This window comes from Scyliorhinus torazame, chromosome 9 (genome assembly GCF_047496885.1).
Source record: "Scyliorhinus torazame isolate Kashiwa2021f chromosome 9, sScyTor2.1, whole genome shotgun sequence".
In the NCBI taxonomy this organism is placed as follows: Eukaryota; Metazoa; Chordata; class Chondrichthyes; order Carcharhiniformes; family Scyliorhinidae; genus Scyliorhinus; species Scyliorhinus torazame.
The window spans coordinates 86,902,286-86,923,388 of NC_092715.1; the positions used below are offsets into that span (position 1 = coordinate 86,902,286).

A 21,103-nucleotide genomic window follows, 5' to 3' on the forward strand; every position below is an offset into this window, starting at 1 on the left:
CACTGGAAAATAAGGCTGGAGAAATAGTAATAGGATCCAAAGAAATGGCAGAGGAACTGAGTAGTTACTTTGCATCAGTCTTCATGGTGGAAGACACCAATGGGATACAAGAACTTTAAGAGAATCAGGAGGCAGAGATGATTGTAGTGGCCATCACTAAGGAGAAGGTTCTGGGGAAACTGAAAGTAAGGTGGATAAATCACCTGGGCAGGATGGACTACACCCCACGGTTCTAAAGGAGATAGCTGAGGAGATTGTGGAGGCATTGGTGGTGATCTTTCAGGAATCACTGGAGGCAGAGTGGGTCCCAGAAGCTTGGAAAATGGCCAATATAATACCCCTGTTTAAGAAGAGAGGGAGGCAGAAGATTTGAAATTATAGGCAGATTAGCCTGACTTTGGCCATTGGTAAGATCTAGAGTCCATTATTAAAGATGAGATTGCAGAGTGCTTGGAAGGATGCCCCCACCAGTGCTTTTTAAAGGTATTATCATTTATTTTCGGGTTAGTCACTAATTGGTTTCTACTAACTCTTTCTACAAATGTGCATGTATTTTTGTTGATGGGATGGCTGGGTCAGCATTGATTGCCACCGCTGAGGGCATTTAAAAGTCAACCACATTGCTGTGGATCTGGAGTCACATGTGGGCCAGACGACAGGATGACAGATTTCCTTATCTAAAGGACATTAGTGAACCAGATGGGTCTTTATGACAATCGGCATTTGTCTCATGGCCACCATTAGACTTTTAATTCCAGATTTTTTATTGAATTTAAATTCTGTCATGGCAGGATTCGAACCCAGGTCCCAGAGCACAACCCTAAGTCTCTGGATTACTAATCCAGTGACAATCCCACCTCCCCTATGTTTGCTGCTTTCTGAAGTTCTTAAAAGTTGCCAAAGGCCCCAAGTTATCGTATCCATCGTAGCAGGTGCTGAAAGTCATTGTACTTACTTGAAAAATTCTGCAAACGTTCTACAAAAATACTGTTCCCAGCCTATATTTAAAATTGTAGGCATTTCCCTTGGAACACAACAATACTTAAAGAACAATTAGAGGGCACACAGAGGTAGGCAAACTGCCAGACGAGGGAAGGAGAGAAAGGTTCTTAGCAGGAGACCATATCCGCCCAAGATATTCAGGGAGCAATTCTTGTACATGAACCTCAATTTACAACAGTGAGGACGGCACGGTGGCACAGTGGTTAGCACTGCTGCCTTACGGCGTTGAGGACCTGGGTTCAATCCCGGACCCAGGTCACTGCTTGTGTGGAGTTTGCACATTCTCTCCGTGTCTGCGTGTGTTTTACCCCCACAACCGAAAAGATGTGCAAATTAGGTGGATTGACCACACTAAATTGCCCCTTAATGGGAAAAAAACAAATGGTTACTCGACAACAGCGAGAGATTTCTGTGCAGCAGTAAAAATGTCCTCATTGAAATTGGCCAACTGCTGCAGCCATAACTTCAAATTCAGGGTGGGGGTAATGATTGCATTGTCAGTGGTTGTAATTGTGATTGTAGCTATAAACTTTTATATATTGGGCTTTATCCAGGTTGGGGATATTTGCAATATCTTGCAGTTTGCTGTCCATTGCATAAGGAAGATAATGAGGCATTTTAATCAAAGCAGGTTAACTACATTTCATTCCTGTCGTGTTAAAGAGCAACAGATTGAGTGAGCTTGCAGCTTTGCAAGGTGTCATTGTGCACCCATCACATCATGGATGCTGCATGTCAGCTCTGAGTTGTGCTGCAACCAAGACCAAGCTGGTATGTAACTGTTTGCAAAGAATTATTCAGGTAAATGTCCTAGCAGCAACCATGACGCAGTTAAGTCTTCCATCTACATTTCAGTTATCACAGAAAACTGGGCAACGTAGGATATCTGTTGATGACATGGCTCAAGAATCCATGCACGACCCACAAGTGAGCAGCATGCACACATTGACATTGAAGGTCATGCAGTCATAAGAGATGTGAGCATAGACCATTGGTGTTGTGAAATAAAGCTTCCATTGCTTTGTAGAAGCCCTGCAGTACTCAGCAGAGTTGATGTCAAGATTCGTGATGGGCTGAATGCCATGCAGCTTCTCAATGACGAGGTCATGCCCTTACCACTAGTGATATGGCATGCAGCCGAAGAGAAGAAAGAGAGGAGGTAACCAAGAGAATCTCTTTCTGGTCATGCTTTCCGTGAACACCTCAACGACTGCTATACCAGTCAACCTAACTCAAGTAACCCATTTGCCAACAATCCCTACCTTCCCTCTGTCATTCACCATCACAGTTTTGATTTGGGCACAATGCTTACAATTATGGGGCTTATAAGATTACATTTTGGCACTGTAGCTTTAGATTTAGGGTGATTGAAGCAGGTCATGTGTCATATCCTGCAGCCTTCCTAAGCCTTGGTGGTTGGTTTGGTTCAGTCTTCAAAGAAGGTTGAGACTGGTTTACTGAAAAAAAGCTTTGGCAGGAGTTCCTGGGTTTGCGATGAGTAGACTCCGAGTCACCTAAAGTCCTGGAAAGGTGGTGTTGGTATCTGGTTGCATACCCATTTGCTGTGAGTTGTCCATTTACTTCTAAAATTAAATAGAGTTTGGATCTATGATAGCTAATTAACATTTATATCTGGATGTAGTTTAAAAAAAAAAATTTTAGAGTACACAATTTTTTTTTTCCAATGAAGGGGCAATTTAGAGTACCCAATTCATCTACCCTACACATCTTTGGGTTGTGGGGGTCAAACCCACACAAACACGAGAGAATGTGCAAACTCCACACAGACATGACCCGGGGCCGGGATCGAAACCGGGTGCTCAGCGTGGTGTGGCAGCAGTGCTAACCACTGCACCACCATGCCATGTCACCCCTATGGATGTAGGGTTAATGTGTTTCACATGGCCATGGGGAAAGCGGACAGGAAATCAGTTAAAGAGATGTATCCTTCAGCCTTCTACTGTACATCTGATCAGAAAGAACTTGAGTATTGAGACTTTGTTTTGAAGCTTTTCATCTTGCATGCATCAAAATAATTGCAAGAATGCCAATATAAGGGGGAAAATAACTTTGAGTGCTGATTGTTGGTAAGTGGACTCTGATTGTTAGAGGTGTTGCCATGGAAAATACATCATGAGATATTTACGCTGGAGCACGATATCGTGGCAATCTCAACCTGCCACCATTGCATGATCCAGTGTTCATTGAGGTTATGAATTCAGCAACTCGCTTATTGAATTCAGCTTTAATAACGCCATGTTTGCCCGAATAGATGGTGTTGTCATTGGATCCCCTCCAGGCCCGGCTCTCGCAAACATCTTTGATGGGTTTCATGAGAAAAGTGTTTCTGATGCAATGACACCTAACCTACTAACACTCTGTTATTTCCCCTATGTAGATGATGTAGTTGCTCTATTTAAATCCATTGCAGCATGTATTAATTTCCTTGCATGTCTTAATGGGCTCCATGCTTCATTCAAATTCACCTTTGAATTGGAGCAGTAAAATGTACTCAGTTTCCTTGATGTACTAGTTGAGAAATCTGCCAATGGATTCTCCGCATTCTACCGCAAGCTTGACTTCACTAGTCAATATACACATTGGGATTTTTACAGTTCCATGGGCTGAGCAATCTTGTGAACAGGATTGTTACTTAGTGGATGATTTGTTCATCAAATATTGGACATTACTTAAGATTGCCTATCAAAACGAGCTTAGCATATGTGTGCGCAGTCTTAGGAAAATTATTGGATCTGTTTCCCACACTCTCCATGTGGAGATCTTGCTGTAACTGATTAGTTGATTAGACAGGGAATAATACGTTCTTAGTGCTAAATACATTGGAATACAATGGTTAATTCATTATATGAGACAATGATTGGATTCCCACAGTCAAGACACTTTTAATATTCAGCACTCATTTGGCTATATGCATTCAACTAGCCCCTATATGAATGTCATGAATAAATAAATAATCTATCTGTTCCCCCTTTTGATTCTGCTAAACCTAATAGGATGAATCACAATGAAACTAAAGCGAAAAGGAAAATAAAATAAAAGCTAAAGGGGAACACATTCATCGTTACCTTTGCTGGTCCCTTTGTTTAGGAATAGCCTTCAACACTGGAATGGGCATTCCTTGAAAGAGTTACAAGCACTTTGGGCTAATAGTAGGAACCGCTCATAACCTGTAGAGGTATTTGTTAAGCGAATACAGAGGCATCATTTCCGGCCTTCTTGAAATTCTCTTGCAGGTACGTTCGATCATCAGAAACAAAACATACATAACAAAAATGACTACAAAGAACATGACCAAGCCTTGCACCACTGAGGCTCCCAAGGACCCTAGCCACCCAATAGCCCAACCCCAAAGCGTGCTGGACTTGGGTTGATTGAGTTTTCCAAACTCCTTTTGGATGTGTTTTGCCATATCAATGATCTCTTCGGAGCTATCTGGAATGGAAGTACAACATTCTGACCCAATGAGGGCACATATCCCACCTCTCTCGGCGAGAATGTGATCAACAGCCATTCGATTTTGCAAGGCCACAGTACAGATAACTAGCATTTCAGTGGAAATCTTGAATAGGTCTGCGGAGGTATCATTAGCTACCGTTTCTATGATGACTACCATTTTATTAAACTCTTTGGCTACCTTGGCATCACCATGAAAAGGAACAAACAAAGCGAACAACCTGTCACATGCAGTAGTGGCACATTTACTTCTTCCCCCTGCTACCTCTAATCGAGAAGGGTAATGATGAATAGAGGGTATCACATGCCCCAGATAACATGATCCTGGGATGACCTCGGGATGAAATTAAACTGCCGCAGAAGAGGTTGTGGTCACGGCCGGCTTCTTTTCTTATTGTCCTGGACCCTATGTGGCGGCAACAGTGGGAACTCCACCACCTGCCGCCGAACAAACACCGTTACCTGCATATATCTGAAGGTGTTTCCCGGGGAGAGCCCGAACTTCTCCACCAGCAAACCCAGGCTCGCGAACTTCCCGTCCACAAACAGGTCCCCCATCCTTCTAATACCTGCCCTGTGCCAGCTCAGGAACCCTCCGTCCATCCTCCCCGTGACAAACCGGTGGTTCTCCCACACCGAGGCCTCCACCTCCCCCCGTGACGTCTCCATTGCCCCCAGATTTTGAGGGTAGCCGCCACCACCGGGCTCGTGGTATACCTCATTGGAGGAAGCAGCAGCGACGCCGTCACCAGCGCCTGCAGGCTCGTTCCCACACAGGATGCCATCTCCAGCCTCTTCCATGCTGCCTCATCCCCCTCCATCACCCACTTACGCACCATCGCCACGTTGGTGGCCCAATAATACCCACAGTGGTTAGGCAGCGACAACCTCCTATCCCTGCCCTGCTCCAGGAACACCCTTCTCACCCTCGGGGCCTTCTGCGCCCACACAAACCCCATAACGCTCCTGTTAACCCGCCTGAAGAAGGCCTTGGGGATCAGGATGGGCAGGCATTGGAACAGGAACAAAAACCTCGGGAGCACCGTCATTTTCACTGACTGCACCCTACCTGCCAGGGAGAGTGGCAGCACGTCCCACCTCTTAAACTCCTCCTCCATCTGCTCCACCAGCCTCGTGAAGTTAAGCTTATGTAGGCACCCCAACTCCCAGCCACCAGGACCCCCAGGTACCTGAAACCCCTCTCCGCCCTTTTTAGCGGGAGCTCACCAATCCCCCTCTCCTGGTCCCCTGGGTGCACCACGAACAACTCGCTCTTCCCCATATTAAGCTTGTACCCGGAGAAATCTCCAAACTCCCTGAGGATCCTCATCAACACCGGCATTCCCCCCACCGGGTCCGCCACGTATAGCAGCAAATCATCCGCATAGAGCGACACCCGATGCTCCTCCCCACCCCGCACCAGCCCCCTCCAGTTCCTCGACTCCCTCAACGCCATGGCCATGGGTTCAATCGCCAGCGCAAAGAGCAGGGGGGACAGGGGACACCCCTGCCTCGTCCCCCGGTGTAGCCGGAAATACTCTGACCTCCTTCTGTTCATGGCCACACTCGCCACCGGGGCCTCATATAGCAGCCTCACCCACCTGACGAACCCCTCCCCGAACCCAAACCTTTTCAGCACCTCCCACAGGTACCCCCATTCCACCCTATCAAAGGCCTTCTCAGCATCCATCGCCGCCACTATCTCCGCCTCCCCTTCCATCGCCAGCATCATTATAACATTCAAGAGCCTCCGTACATTAGTATTCAACGGCCTTCCTTTCACGAACCCCGTCTGATCCTCGTGTATGACCTGCGGCACACAGTCCTCTATCCTCATGGCCAAAATCTTTGCCAGCAACTTTGCATCTACATTTAGGAGTGAGATCGGCCTATATGACGCACACTGTAGGGGATCCTTGTCCCGCTTCAGGATCAGGGAAATCAGCGCTCTAGACATCGTCGGGGGCAGAGCCCCCCCCTTCCCTTGCCTCGTTGAAGGTCCTTACCAACAGCGGGTCCAGCAGGTCCGAATACTTGTAAAATTCAGCCGGGAACCCATCCGGCCCCGGTGCCTTCCCCGCCTGCATGTTCCCTATCCCTTTGACCAACTCCTCCAACCCAACCGGCGCTCCCAACCCCGCCACCTGCCCCTCCTCCACCCTCGAAAACCTCAGCCGGTCCAGGAAGCGACCCATCCCTCCCTCCAGTGGGGGCTCAGACCGGTACATTTCCTCGTAGAAGTCCCTGAAGACCCCATTGATACCCACCGCACTTCGCACCGTGCTCCCTCCTCCATCCTTAACTCCCCCGATCTCCCTAGCTGCCTCTCGCTTCCGAAGCTGGTGCGCCAGCATCTGGCTCGCCTTTTCTCCGTATTCATAGACCGCCCCCTGCGCCTTCCTCCACTGCGCCTCCGCCTTCCTGGTGGTCAACAAATCGAACTCAGCGTGGAGGCTACGCCGCTCCCTAAGCAATCCCTCCTCCGGGACCTCCACGTACCTCCCGTCCACCCTCACCATCTCCCCCACTAACCTCTCCCTCTCTCTCCCCTCCCCCCTCTCATTGTGTGCCCTAATGGAGATCAGCTCTCCTCTGACCACCGCCTTCAGCGCCTCCCAGACCACCCCTACTTGCACCTCCCCATTGTCATTAGCCTCCAGGTACTTCTCTATATACCCCTGGAACTGCCTGCTCACCTCCTCATCCACCAGCAACCCCACCTCTAGGCGCCACAGCAGTCCCCCAACTCGAGGTCCACCCAGTGCGGAGCATGATCAGAAATGGCTATCGCCGAGTACTCCGTATCCTCCACCCTCGGAATCAGTGCCCTGCTCATGACACAAAAGTCAGTCCGGGAGTAGGCCTTGTGGACATGGGAGAAGAATGAAAATTCCCTGGCCCTCGGCCATGCAAACCTCCACGGGTCCACTCCTCCCATCTGGTCCATGAACCCCCTCCCCAGTACCTTGGCCGCCGCCAGCCTCCTGCCCGTCCTAGACCTAGAGCGATCCAGTGCCGGATCCAACACCGTGTTGAAATCCCCCCCCATTATTAGGCCCCCTGTCTCCGGGTCCGGAATCCGGCCCAGCATACGCCGCATGAACCCCGCATCATCCCAATTCCGGGCATATACATTGACCAACACCACCCGCTCCCCCTGCAGCTTGCCACTTACCATCACATACCTACCGCCATTGTCTGCCACAATGCTCGACGCCTCGAACGACACTCTCTTCCCCCCCACCCCCCCAATTTTTTTGCATCCAAACCCGAATGAAACACCTGCCCTACCCACCCCTTTCTCAATCTTACCTGATCCATAAGACCATAAGACATAGGAGCGGAAGTAAGGCCATTAGGCCCATCGAGTCCACTCCACCATTCAATCATGGCTGATTTCAACTCCATTTACCCGCTCTCTCTCCATAGCCCTTAATTCCTCGAGAAATCAAGAATTTATCAACTTCCGTCTGAAAGACACTCAACGTCCCAGCCTCCACCGCCCTTTGTGGCAATGAATTCCACAGACCCACCACTCTCTGGCTGAAGAAATTTCTCCTCATCTCTGTTCTAAAGTGACTCCCTTTTATTCTAAGGCTGTGCCCCCGGGTCCTAGTCTCCCCTGCCAATGGAAACAACTTCCCTACGTCCACCTTATCTAAGCCATTCATTATCTTGTAAGTTTCTATTAGATCTCCCCTCAACCTCCTAAACTCCAATGAATATAATCCCAGGATCCTCAGACGTTCATCGTATGTTAGGCCTACCATTCCTGGGATCATCCGTGTGAATCTCCGCTGGACCCGCTCCAGTGCCAGTATGTCCTTCCTGAGGTGTGGGGCCCAAAATTGCTCACAGTATTCTAAATGGGGCCTAACTAATGCTTTATAAAGCTTCAGAAGTACATCCCTGCTTTTATATTCCAAGCCTCTTGAGATAAATGACAACATTGCATTTGCTTTCTTAATTACGGACTCAACCTGCAAGAAACTTTAGAGAATCCTGGACTAGGACTCCCAAGTCCCTTTGCACTTCAGCATTATGAATTTTGTCACCGTTTAGAAAATAGTCCATGCCTCTATTCTTTTTTCCAAAGTGCAAGACCTCGCACTTGCCCACGTTGAATTTCATCAGCCATTTCTTGGACCACTCTCCTAAACTGTCTAAACCTTTCTGCAGCCTCCCCACCTCCTCCATACTACCTGCCCCTCCACCTATCTTTGTATCATCGGCAAACTTAGCCAGAATGCCCCCAGTCCCGTCATCCAGATTGTTAATATATAAAGAGAACAGCTGTGGACCCAACACTGAACCCTGCGGGCCACCACTCGTCTCCGGTTGCCATTCCGAAACAGAACCTTTTATCCCAACTCTCTGCCTTCTGCCTGACAACCAATCGTCAATCCATGTTAGTACCTTGCCTCGAATAACATGGGCCCTTATTTTACTCAGCAGTCTCCCGTGAGGCACCTTATCAAAGGCCTTTTGGAAGTCAAGATAGATAACATCCATTGGCTCTCCTTGGTCTAACCTATTTGTTATCTCTTCAAAGAACTCTAACAGGTTTGTCAGGCACGACCTCCCCTTACTAAATCCATGCTGACTTGTCCTAATCCGACCCTGCACTTCCAAGAATTTAGAAATCTCATCCTTAACAATGGATTCTAGAATCTTGCCAACAACCGAGGTTAGGCTAATTGGCCTATAATTTTCCATCTTTTTCCTTGTTCCCTTCTTGAACAGGGGGGTTACAACAGCGATTTTCCAATCCTCTGGGACTTTCCCTGACTCCAGTGACTTTTGAAAGGTCATAATTAACGCCTCCACGATTTCTTCAGCTATCTCCTTTAGAACTCTAGGATGTAGCCCATCTGGGCCTGGAGATTTATCAATTTTTAGACCTCTTAGTTTCTCTAGCACTTTCTCCTTTGTGATGGCTACCATATTCAACTCTGCCCCCTGACTCTCCTGAATTGTTGGGATATTACTCATGTCTTCTACTGTGAAGACTGACGCAAAGTGCTTATTTAGTTCCTCAGCTATTTCCTTGTCTCCCAACACTAGATTACCAGCGTCATTTTGGAGCGGCCCAATGTCTACTTTTGCCTCCCGTTTGTTTTTAATGTATTTAAAGAAACTTTTACTATCATTCCTAATGTTACTGGCTAGCCTACCTTCATATTTGATCCTCTCTTTCCTTATTTCTCTCTTTGTTATCCTCTGTTTGTTTTTGTAGCCTTCCCAATCTTCTGACTTTCCACTACTCTTTGCCACATTATATGCTTTCTCTTTTGCTTTGATGCATTCCCTAACTTCCTTTGTCAGCAATGGCTGCCTAATCCCCCCTCTGATAACCTTTCTTTTCTTTGGGATGAACCTCTGTACTGTGTCCTCAATTACTCACAGAAACTCCTGCCGTTGCTGTTCTACTGTCTTTCCCACTAGGTTCTGCTCCCAGTCGATTTTCGTCAGTTCCTCCCTCATGCCCCTGTAGTTACCTTTATTTAACTGTAACACCTTCACATCTGATTCTACCTTCTTTCTTTCAAATTGGAGATTGAATTCTACCATATTATGATCACTGCCTCCTAAGTGTTCCCTTACTTTAAGATCTTTAATCAAGTCTGGCTCATTACATAACACTATGTCCAGAATGGCATGTTCCCTCGTGGGCTCCATCACAAGCTGTTCCAAAAAGCCCTCCTGTAAACATTAAATGAATTCCCTTTCCTTGGGTCCACTGGCAGCATTATTTACCCAGTCCACCTGCATATTGAAGTCCCCCATGATCACTGTGACCTTGCCTTTCTGACATGCACTTTCTATTTTGTGGTGCATTTTGTGCTCCCGGTCCTGACCACTGTTAGGAGGCCTGTACATAACTCCCATTATGGGTTTTTTGCCTTTGTGGTTCCTCAACTCTACCCACACAGACTCCACATCATCTGACCCTATGTTGTTTAGTGCTATTGATTTAATTTCATTCCTAATTAACAAGGCAACCCCGCCCCCTCTGCCCACCTCTCTGTCTTTTCGATAGGTTGTGAATCCCTGGATGTTTAAATGCCAGTCCTGAACCCCCTGCAACCACGTCTCCGTGATGCCTACCACATCATACCTGCCAGTCACAATCTGGGCCACAAGCTCATCTACCTTGTTCCGTATACTGCGCGCATTTAAATATAGCATCTTTAATTCTCTATTGACCGTCCCTTTTTGTTTTCTTAGTGTGGTGGACCTTGGTTGACTGAGCCTTTCCATACACTGTGTCATATTTTGTGGGATGGGGACTATCGTAACCTCTCCTGAGTTCTGTCTTTTCATGCTTTTTTGTATTCCTAAGCAGCTACGCTTCCCACTAATTACTTCACCTCTTGGTTCCCTGACTTTCCCTTCCCCCCCAATCTTTAGTTTAAAGTCCTATTGACCACCCTATTTACTCTTTTCGCCAGAACACTGGTCCCAGCTCGGTTCAGGTGGAGACCATCCCAATGGTATAGCTCCCCCCTGTCCCAAAACTGATGCCAGTGTCCCATGAAAAGGAACCCCTCTTTCCCACACCACTCTTTCAGCCACGTGTTAACTTCCCTTATTCTTGCCTCCCTGTGCCAATTTTCACGTGGCTCGGGCAGTAATCCGGAGATTATGATCCTTGAGGACCTGTTTTTAAATTTGAATCCTAGCTCTTTATAATCTCTAAACAGGTCCTCTTTTCTAGATTTGCCTATGTTGTTGGTACCGACATGGACCACAACAACTGGATCCTCCCCCTCCCTCTCCAGTATCCTTTCAAGCCGGTCAGAGATGTCCCGCACCCTAGCACCGGGCAGGCAACATACCATGCGGGACTCTTTATCCTGCTCACAAAGGATACTATCTATCCCCCTGATAATAGAATCCCCTACAACTACCCTCAGGTGCGTCTCCTGAAGCATGGCCACATCCGCCTTCAGGTGCGCGAACACCCGGGCCCGCTTGACCGGCCCATTCAGTCCCCTTACATTCCAGGTTATCAGCCGGATCAGGGGGCTACTCACCCGCCCATTAGCCATAGCCCTTCCTAGGCCAGCCACGCGCCCCCCGCCCGACCCGTTCCCCACCGCGGCAGACCCCTCCCCGACCGCCTCTACCAGCTCCAGCTCCCCCTTGGCCATTCCAGCAGCAACCCGCCCCCCCCGCTAGCTGCATTGCTCCCCTCATTGCACTCCCGTAAGTCAGCTGACCCCGGCCACTCCCGCCGCTCCATCGACCACCCCCCCCCCAGTGTGGAACTTCCCCTTCCGTCCCCTTGTCCACCAGCAGGCTCTCATCCATTCCACTCCCAGCGCGGGAGAAAAGCCCGCGCTGCCCAGCTCCGGCCCTGCCCCTTCAACCCTAAGCATGGGAAAAAGCCCGTGTTTTCTACTCGCCCGGCCCCGCCTCCTCTGGCGCAGCTGCCTTTCCAGGCCCGGTCCCACTACACCCAACTCGGGCTTCTCCGCTCCCCCCCCCCCCCCCCCCGCCTCCCCTACCGACCATCAACCCCCCAAGCAGTTTACCTACACCCCCCACGAGCCCACCCGGCGGACCTAATCAGAACAATGCCCAATCAACTCCCGAAAAACAAAGAACCCCCCCTCGAAACACAACACAACCATCCCTCCACCGCGACCCGTCGTCCCTGACCCTTAGTCCGAGTCCAGTTTTTCAGCCTGCACAAAGGCCCACGCCTCCTCCGGGGACTCAAAATAATGGTGTCGGTCCTAATAGGTGACCCACAGACGCGCCAGCTGCAGCATACCGAACTTCACCCCCTTCCTGTGCAGCACTGCCTTCGCCCGCGTGTCACCGGCCCTCTTCTTCGCCACCTCCGCGCTCCAATCCTAGTAGATCCGGACCTCCACGTTCTCCCACCTCCTGCTCCGCTCCTTCTTGGCCCACCTTAACACACACTCCCGATCAGCAAACCGGTGGAACCGCATCAGCACCGCCCGCGGCGGCTCATTGGACTTGGGCCACCTCGCCAGCACTCGGTAGGCCCCCTCCAGCTCCAAGGGCCCCTGAAAGACCCCCTGCTCCCATCAGTGAATTCAGCATGGTGACCACGTAGGCATGGTTCAGCATGGTGACCCACGTCCGACCCCTCCAGCCTCTCTGGGAGACCCAGGATCTGCAGGTTCTTCCGCCTCGACCGGTTCTCCATCTCCTCGAACCTCGCCTGCCATTTCTTGTGGTGCGCCTCCACCTTCACCGCCAGGCCCAAGATCTCGTCCTCATTCTCCGAGACCTTCTGCCGGACCTCCCGGATTTGCGCCCCTTGGGCCGTCTGCGTCTCCAGCAGCTTATCAATTGAAGCCTTCATCGGCTCCAGCAGCTCTGCTTTCAGATCCTTAAAACAGCGCTGGAAAAGCTCCTGCTGCTCTTGCGCCCACTGCCTCCACGCTGCCTGGTCTCCGCCCGCCGCCATCTTGGTGGTCCTCCCTCGCACCTTTCTTTGCTTCAATGCCACTTTTATAATCGCCCCACACCGGGAAACGTCGAACAAGGGCCGTAACGGGCCCTAAAAAGAGCCCAAAAGTCCGTTTTTAGCGGGAGCTGCCAAACGTGTGACTTAGCTACGCATAGCCGCAACCGGAGGTCAGCTGGCTTCTTTTCATTGAGACCGTACGTCTTACGTCGGGAATGGCCTCTCTCACCTCACAGGCTGGCGGAGGCGGGACTTCTGGAGTTGGATCTACTGTTTCTAGGATAGGCCTTGGTTGTATGGGCGTTGAGGACCCGTTAAAAAGAGGTTCCCCCCCAGATCAGGGATTTTTCCGTTAACTTCTCTTTAAGTTCCCTATTCATAGAATTTACAGATCATCATAGAATTTACAGTGCAGAAGGAGGCTATTCGGCCCATCGAGTCTGCACCGGCTCTTGGAAAGAGCACCCTACCCAAGGTCAACACCTCCACCCTATCCCCATAACCCAGTAACCCCACCCAACACTAAGGGCACTTTTGGACACTAAGGCAATTTATCATGGCCAATCCACCTAACCTGCACATCTTTGGACTGTGGGAGGAAACTGGAGCACCCGGAGGAAACCCACGTACACACGGGGAGGATGTGCAGACTCCGCACAGACAGTGACCCAAGCTGGAATCGAACCTGGGACCCTGGAGCTGTGAAGCAATTGTGCTATCCACAATGTTACCGTGCTGCTATTCTGGGTCAGAAGATCTTGTACTCCCAATTGAAGTCCTGATACTTCTGCTTTAAGCTTCGCATTTACCAATGCTAACTCAGTTTATTTATTGGAGCTTGTCTTTTTCCGAATTCAGCTCCGAGACTTCACGTCTGAGTCTCACAACTTCTTCTAAACTTTCTAGCTTTTCAATTTTGTATTTTTCTCCCTCTAGCTCCTCACAGACTGCCTGTAATTGCGCCTTCTGTTTTTTTTATTTCACAATCATAGTTGGTACTTGCTATAGTCTCGTTTCTCTTTCGGAGCTGACTCATTACAATCAGGGACCATTTGGTCTGTTTTTTATCTCTCATATGGGTAGTTTTCCCCCAAATTCTTCTTATATTATAAAAGCACCAATTGTCCTTTGAAAGTATTGTACTTTAGAAATTTCTGTTCAATCTCTGTACCGGGGCTTGGATGCCCCTAGAAGTTGTAGGCAGATCTTTGGCCGCCATTTCAACTCCAAAATAGTATTTTCTAACCCCGGGCCTCAAGTCGTAGACTATACTCTCGTCGGGGGGTTATTATATCTATAACGCGATATACTATATATGTACCATCGTCAGATGTCTGATTGTTACTGGGACTTGAGCAAATTTCAAGCCAGACATTTTCGCAAGGTGGGGGGTAGGAGGTCACCCGACTCTAAACGGCCGCAGACATGAGGGTCTCTTGCCTCGGTTCTGTTGATCCGATGCCTCGGTGTGGTGTTCGGTCTCTTCCTTCTGGCACTCCTGGCTGGCTCGCCAAATTGTTGGGACTCTTATTTTACCTTCTAATAAGAACCGGTAGTCCGGTTGCTTGGAGGTGTCAAAAATATGACTTTATTGCTAATTACTCACTCAAATACGCTTGAATAAGAACTGAACCAAAACTTAGAAGCAAAATATCAAACAATACATAAAAAGGTCAAGCACATGGCAAAAAGCATAAAAACAAGTCACTTCAACACAAACAAATAGATGAATCAAGAATTCAGGAAGCAAGACCTCGACAACGAGGTCCCACTTTTAAGAGAATTCCTTTCTCTGGTTTAACCCCTCATTTACTTTCATTGGCTTCTAATTCTCAGCCGAGACCTCCTGGGTTATTCAAATGAGTGTCTCTTACTTAGAGGATGATTTGTTAATCAAACATTGGACATTACTTAAGATTGACTGGTGCCTATCAAAACTAGTTTAGTGTCTGCGTGCGTAGTCTTAGGAAAATTACTGGATATGTTTCCCACACTCTCCACGTTACAGAGTTCGGCGTAGACTTTGCTGTAACTGATTAGTTGATTATACAGAGAACAATAACGTCTTAGTGCTGAATACACTGGAATACAATGATTAATTCATTATATGAGACAAGATGACTGGATTCCACAGTCAAGGCACTTTTAATATTTAGCTATATGCATTCTACTAGCCCCTATATAAATAAACTATGAATTTCAAACAATTCTTGGAAGTTAACTGTCTGTTACCTTGAACTGGTGCATTTTCCATGGCAAGAGAGTCCACTTACCAACAATCAGTCCTCTATCCTCTCGCAGTATAAAGTTGTTCTCCATATATCGGGGCGGCACGGTAGCATAGTTGCTTCACAGCTCCAGGGTCCCAGGTTCGATTCCTGGATTGGGTCACTGTCTGTTCAGAGTCTTCATGTTCTCCCTGTGTCTGCGTGGGTTTCCTCCCACGGTCCAAAGATGTGCAGGTTAGGTGGATTGGCCATGATAAATTTCCCTTAGTGTCCAAAAAGGTTATGTGGGGTTACTGAGTTACGGGGAAAGGGTGGAGGCATGGGCTTAAATAGGGTGCTCTTTCCAAGGACTGGTACAGTATTGATGGGCCGAATGGCATCCTTCTGCACAGTAAATTCTATGATTCTATGAAATCAATACTCTATCAAGGGCCCAACCCATTTGCTCACAGCAGGCTTGATGCTGAAATAGGTTGCATCAAAGATATCCTGTGGGATAATGGCTACCCTGATCAGATCGTTTCATGCTGTATATCATACAAACGGAAGAAGCAACCTGAAAAGTGCCCTTACCTCAGATTACCCTGGAAGGACAAGGGATATCAATAGTTTGAGCAAGAAGTGAAACTAGCTGTTTCTTGCTGCTACGATGCAGTAGTGATGCGAATAGCATTTGTCACTAACAGGATTCTACCATCAAGTCAAAAATATGTTCTGCTACCGCATAAATGAGCAATGTGGTATATGCATTTCAGTGCCAGTATGATGCTATGTAAGTAGGCCGTAAGTCACCAACATTGACGGATCGTATAAAACAACATTTTCCTTTCACTATGCAACGGACCAAGTACAAATTACCTAACCAACCCAAGCTTGCAAAACTCTAAACACAGTTGTCCAACGTTAAATGTGATTCCGCGATTGGTTAACAGTTGCTAAATAATCCTTGGTGTGCTAAAAGTTACGCTGACAACCAAATTAGTATTTCAGTCAGGGTGGTGTACCTGAGGCTACATATATTAATAAACAAGGCCCTATGCTTTACAGACAATGAACATGCACACACACTGCACCTGTTTAAGCTAAACAAAATAATTGATAGCCATTCGCTGGTTCATCCCATAGGGCAATGTCTTGACCAATCAGAGTCAAGCTGCTGGCTTAAATTTGAAACAATACTTGGCAGTTAACTGTCTGTTACCTTGAACTGGTTCATTTTCCATGGCAAGTGAGTCCACTTACCAACAATCAGCTCTCTATCCTCTCACAGTATAAAGTTGTTCTCCATATATCTGATTTCTTGCAATTGCTCTGATGAGTACAAGATGAAAAGTTTTGACAAGATCTTTCTTCAGCAATACTACACTGATTCTAGGGGATTTCCTCTGGCATGGCCAGGGAGAAAAATCAGCTTGGAACAAGTTTGACTGGTAGAAGTGGAATTAAGCTTGCCGAAAATGGAGAAAAAACGCCTAGCGACAGTGACTTGCTACTCGGTGAAACAGGAATACAGGATCCCATTGGAAACTGAATAACTGGACTGTGTGAAAGGGACTGTAATTCCTTACAGTGTGTGATTGGTGATAAGTGCCAGCTGAATGTCCTTTCTGTGGCTAAAGTATAAGTTGCGTACAAAATGAAATAGAATTTAGTCAATAGTGATTTTAGTTATTTGTTACAGTAGTAGTATGAAATCTTGGGTGTGTCATTTAGCTAATAACGAAGTGCAAATCTCCTTTTAAAGGTTATTGGTCTCTGTGGCGATCGTAATAAAATGCAAAATTAAAAACCAGCACAAAATAAGCAATCCAAAGCAAATTTATAAATCCAAAACATGTTGCTTTGATACAAATGTTGACAAATAATTTTTTGTGCATTCCTTTAGTGGATGCTTTTTTGCCTATCCTGTTGCTACCCCATTTGCTGTTTGAAGGCTGCTGACTTTCAGAGGGAGATACAGATGGCCTCGAGAAACTCCAGGCCAAGAATGCTAGGCTTTGGGTTGCACTGTTTAATATGGAGAGCGGTAATTTGGGCTGGCTGACTGACAGCAGCGGGCCACTGACAATGTGGTAGCGGTCTGAGGATGAATGCTATCATGCTGAAAGAGAACAGCAGGGTGGTCTTCGTGGAGCTGCGGCCTCTGCTCTGGGGCCGGACTTCCACAATCGGAGCAATCTGTTGAAGGACAGATTGCTGGACTGTTGTGACATACATGGGCCTGAAAGCATCTTTGAACATTGGTATTTAACAGTCAATCAGTGGCTTGGCAGCTTTTGTGTTGCAACAGTGCCACCTGGAGCAGTGGCCAATGATGGACCTGCAGGTTGTCCCAAAGAGAGGTGTCAATTGAACCCAAATTTAAAGGTAGAAATAGGGTCTCAACAGGGTCAGGCAGGGGGCATGATTTTTAGGGTGGAAGAGGGAGAACTAACTTTGGGGTGGGGTCCCCAGTGGACACAGGGTGCCTGGAAAGGAAGAACTCCCCTTGCATGATCATCAGTCTGCCAAGTTTCACCTTGTAGGCTGGACGCTTGGGGCTGCCCCTGCGGTAGCGAACTGATTAGCGGGCTGCCCGATATCTTACCCACGCTGTAAAATCGCAGATGAAACGGACACGATGCCACTACCTACCAACACCCAATTCCACCCACCGTCCGCCATCCTGGCCCAAATTTTGTACATCACTTGGTTGCTTGCTTGTTCTGAGACCCGTATTCAAATTCTGTCATTAGTTCTCCTTTATGTCCATCATTTCCATTTATGCTTTTCCTTTTCTCTCATTTAACCACTTATGCTATCTATTGTTTCTGTGCTCGTACCCGGGCTGTCTTGGCGTGCTCTCTTACTGAACTCTGCTTCATGTGTACTTTTTAGTTCATGCTCTCTAATTGTTCTTTGTCATTCTATCATAAATGTCCATTCTTTCCCATAACAAAGTCTATCATCATTTTTTTTTCTGCCCCCCCTCACACACACAAACTGAAACGTATCAGACTTTCAGCAGCACTGAAGATAGCTCGAGGGTAGGCGGTGTTGCGCTCCAGTGATCTTGATGAGGGAATGTAAAGTTTGAAGCCCAGCTTGTCAATACACCTAGGCGGGAGCTAGAATTGAAGGATAAAGTGCTCAGTTTTTGGTGGGTACCAAAAAGGATGATTCAATCTGGCTTATGTTAAACTGAACAAACTAACATTTCTCTTATTGTTTCAAATTAAGTTGCAAATCGAAGATTGAACTGGACCTTGAAAAATTTCTGTTTTACAGTATTCATGCGTTGTTTGTTGAATAAGTTGCAAAAAGGGCAGCTGATTGATGAGTGGTTCCCTCTTAGTTCACATTTTCCACTAAAAGGAATTGAACCTGGTACTCTACGGGTAAGAGCACGATATTCATTGGAAAAAATTATGCCAGAAGAAGAATACAGTGAATTCAAAGAGGTATTTAATTTTGTTTTATTTTCAAAGCGCTGCATGTTCATGGTGTTCTGTAACTTTTAATCAAAGTACTTGCTGTCAACTAGATATCAAATATTAAAATCATGCATTTGGGAACATTTAGCACCTGTACATTAATTGTGTTAAACCTTACTGGTGAATTGCTTTCCTGTTCTATTTTCTATCATTACTTTAAACACACACATCAGTTGTAACAACCACAGAATCAGATCTTGTTTTGAGTTACCTCGCTATACAATCCAATTTGAGTACTTCGCCAAAATTATATACTACAATTAGAGTTTATGATAACTTGCATTTCACAATTCACAATTGTGTTTGACAAATTTATTATCATTTTGAATATTAAGCTAGTGGGGTAAATAATTATGAACCAGTACATGTAGAATACTTGGATTTCCAAAAGGCATTCAGTGAAGTGTTACGCAATGGTTAATACATAACTTAAGGGCTCATGGAGTTGCAGTGATATACTGGCATAGAGGATTGGTTAATGGACGGAAAGCAAAGAATGGAGCATTTTCAACTTGGCAAGTTAACTAGTGGACTGCTGCAAGGATCAGTGCAGAGACCTCAGCTATTTACAATCTATAATTATGATATAGTTACATTACTACGTGTTTCTTCATCTATGTTTGCTGACGATACAAAACAATCAACATCCTGGGGGTTACCATTTATCAGGAACTGAACTGGACTAGCCATATTAATACTGTGGCTGCCAGGACAGGTCAAAGGCTTGAAATCCTATGTTGAGTAACTCACCTCCTGACCCTGCAAAGCCTGTCCACCATCTACAAGGCACAAGTCTGGAGTGTAATGGAATACTCTCCACGTGCTTGGATGAGTGCAGCTCCAACCACCCTCAAGAAGCTTGACACCAACCAGGACAAAACAGCCCGCTTGATTGCTACCCCTTCCACAAACATTCAAACCCTCCACCACCGATGAACAGTGGCAGCCGCGTGTACCATCTACATGATGCACTGCAGTAACTCACCAAGGTTCCTTATACAGCACCTTCCCAACCCACGACCACTAGAAGGTCAAGAGCACCTACCACCTGGAGGTTCTCCTCCATGTCACTCACCACCCTGACTTGGAAGTATATCGCTGTTCCTTCACTGTTGCTGGGGCAACATCCTGGAACTCCCTCCAAAAGAACACAGTGGGTTTACATACACCTCAAGGACTGCAGCGGTTCAAGAAGGCGACTCAGCACCATCTTCTGGTGGGCAATAAATGCTGGCTGAACCAGCGATGCCTACATCCTGTAAATTAATTTTTTTAAAGGTAGGTAAGCTATGAGGAAGACGCAAAGAAGCTGCAAAGAAATACAGGCAGTTTAAGTGAATCAGCAACAAGGTGACAGATGAAGTATAATAGTGGGGAATTCGGTTTGTGAGACAATCAATATCCTGGGGGGTTACCATTGATCAGACATTGAACTGGACTAGCCATATTGACACTGTGGCTACCAGGACAGGTCAAAGGCTAGATCAGGAGTGTAATGAAATACTCTCCAGTTGCTTGGAGCTCCAACAGCACTCGAGAAGCTTGACACCATCCAGGACAAAGCTGCCCGCTGATTGCTCCTCCTTCCGCAAACATTCAAACCCTCCACACAGACGAACAGTGGCAGCCATGTGTACCATCTACAAGCTGCACTGCAGTAACGCACCAAGGGTCCTTAGACAGCTCCTTCCAAACCCACAACCACTACCATCTAGAAGGACAAGAGCAGCAGATACCTGGGAACCCCACCACCTGGAGGTTCCCCTCCAAGTCACTCACTATCCTCTATTCCTTCACTGCCGCTGGGGCAAAATCCTGGAACTCCCTCCCTAACAGCACAATAGGTGTACCTACACCTCAAAGACTGCAGTGCTCAAGAAGGCAACTCACTGTCACCTTCTAAAGGGCAACCAGGGATGGGTAATAAATGCTGGACTAACCAGCGACACCCACTTCCCATAAATACATTTTTAAAAACAAAAATGGGAGCGTTGACTGATGAGAGACTGTAAATCAGGCCTATATTCTGTGGAGTTTAGAAGAATGAGAGTTGAACTTATTGAAACATACAACATTCTTGAAGGAATTTGATGGGGTTGACACTGAGAGGTTGTTTCCCCTACTTAGAAATCTAGAATATGCGGCTACAATCTCAAGATAAGGGGCCGATCATTTAAGACTCAGATGAGGAGAAATTCAAAAGTTTATGTACCTTTGGAATTCTTTACTCCAGGGGGTTGTGTAGTCCATTTCTGAATATATTTTAAGGCTGAAATAGATGGATTTTTGGCCTCAGATAATGAAGGGATATAGGGAGTGAGGGGGAAGTGGAGTTGAGGCTGAAAATTAGCCATAATCGTATCAAATGGCAAAGCAGACTCGGGGCTATAATGTCTAATCCTCCTATCTTTTTCTTGCTCCCAACAAGCAGAGGTTTACTCAAAACACATATACCAATTCTACCTTTTGATCTCTACATT

The 21,103-nt window shown here is 47.0% G+C and overlaps 1 protein-coding gene across 1 annotated transcript in view; it reads left to right on the forward strand.

Annotated features, from left to right (window-relative positions):
• LOC140429358 (ras GTPase-activating protein 1-like) overlaps positions 1-21,103 on the forward strand; it is a 374,654-nt gene that overhangs the window by 238,946 nt on the left and 114,605 nt on the right. The window contains exon 16 of the mRNA XM_072516226.1: positions 18,418-18,590. Within this exon, the coding sequence (XP_072372327.1) occupies positions 18,418-18,590 (173 nt within the window). The remainder of the gene's footprint in view (positions 1-18,417; positions 18,591-21,103) is intronic.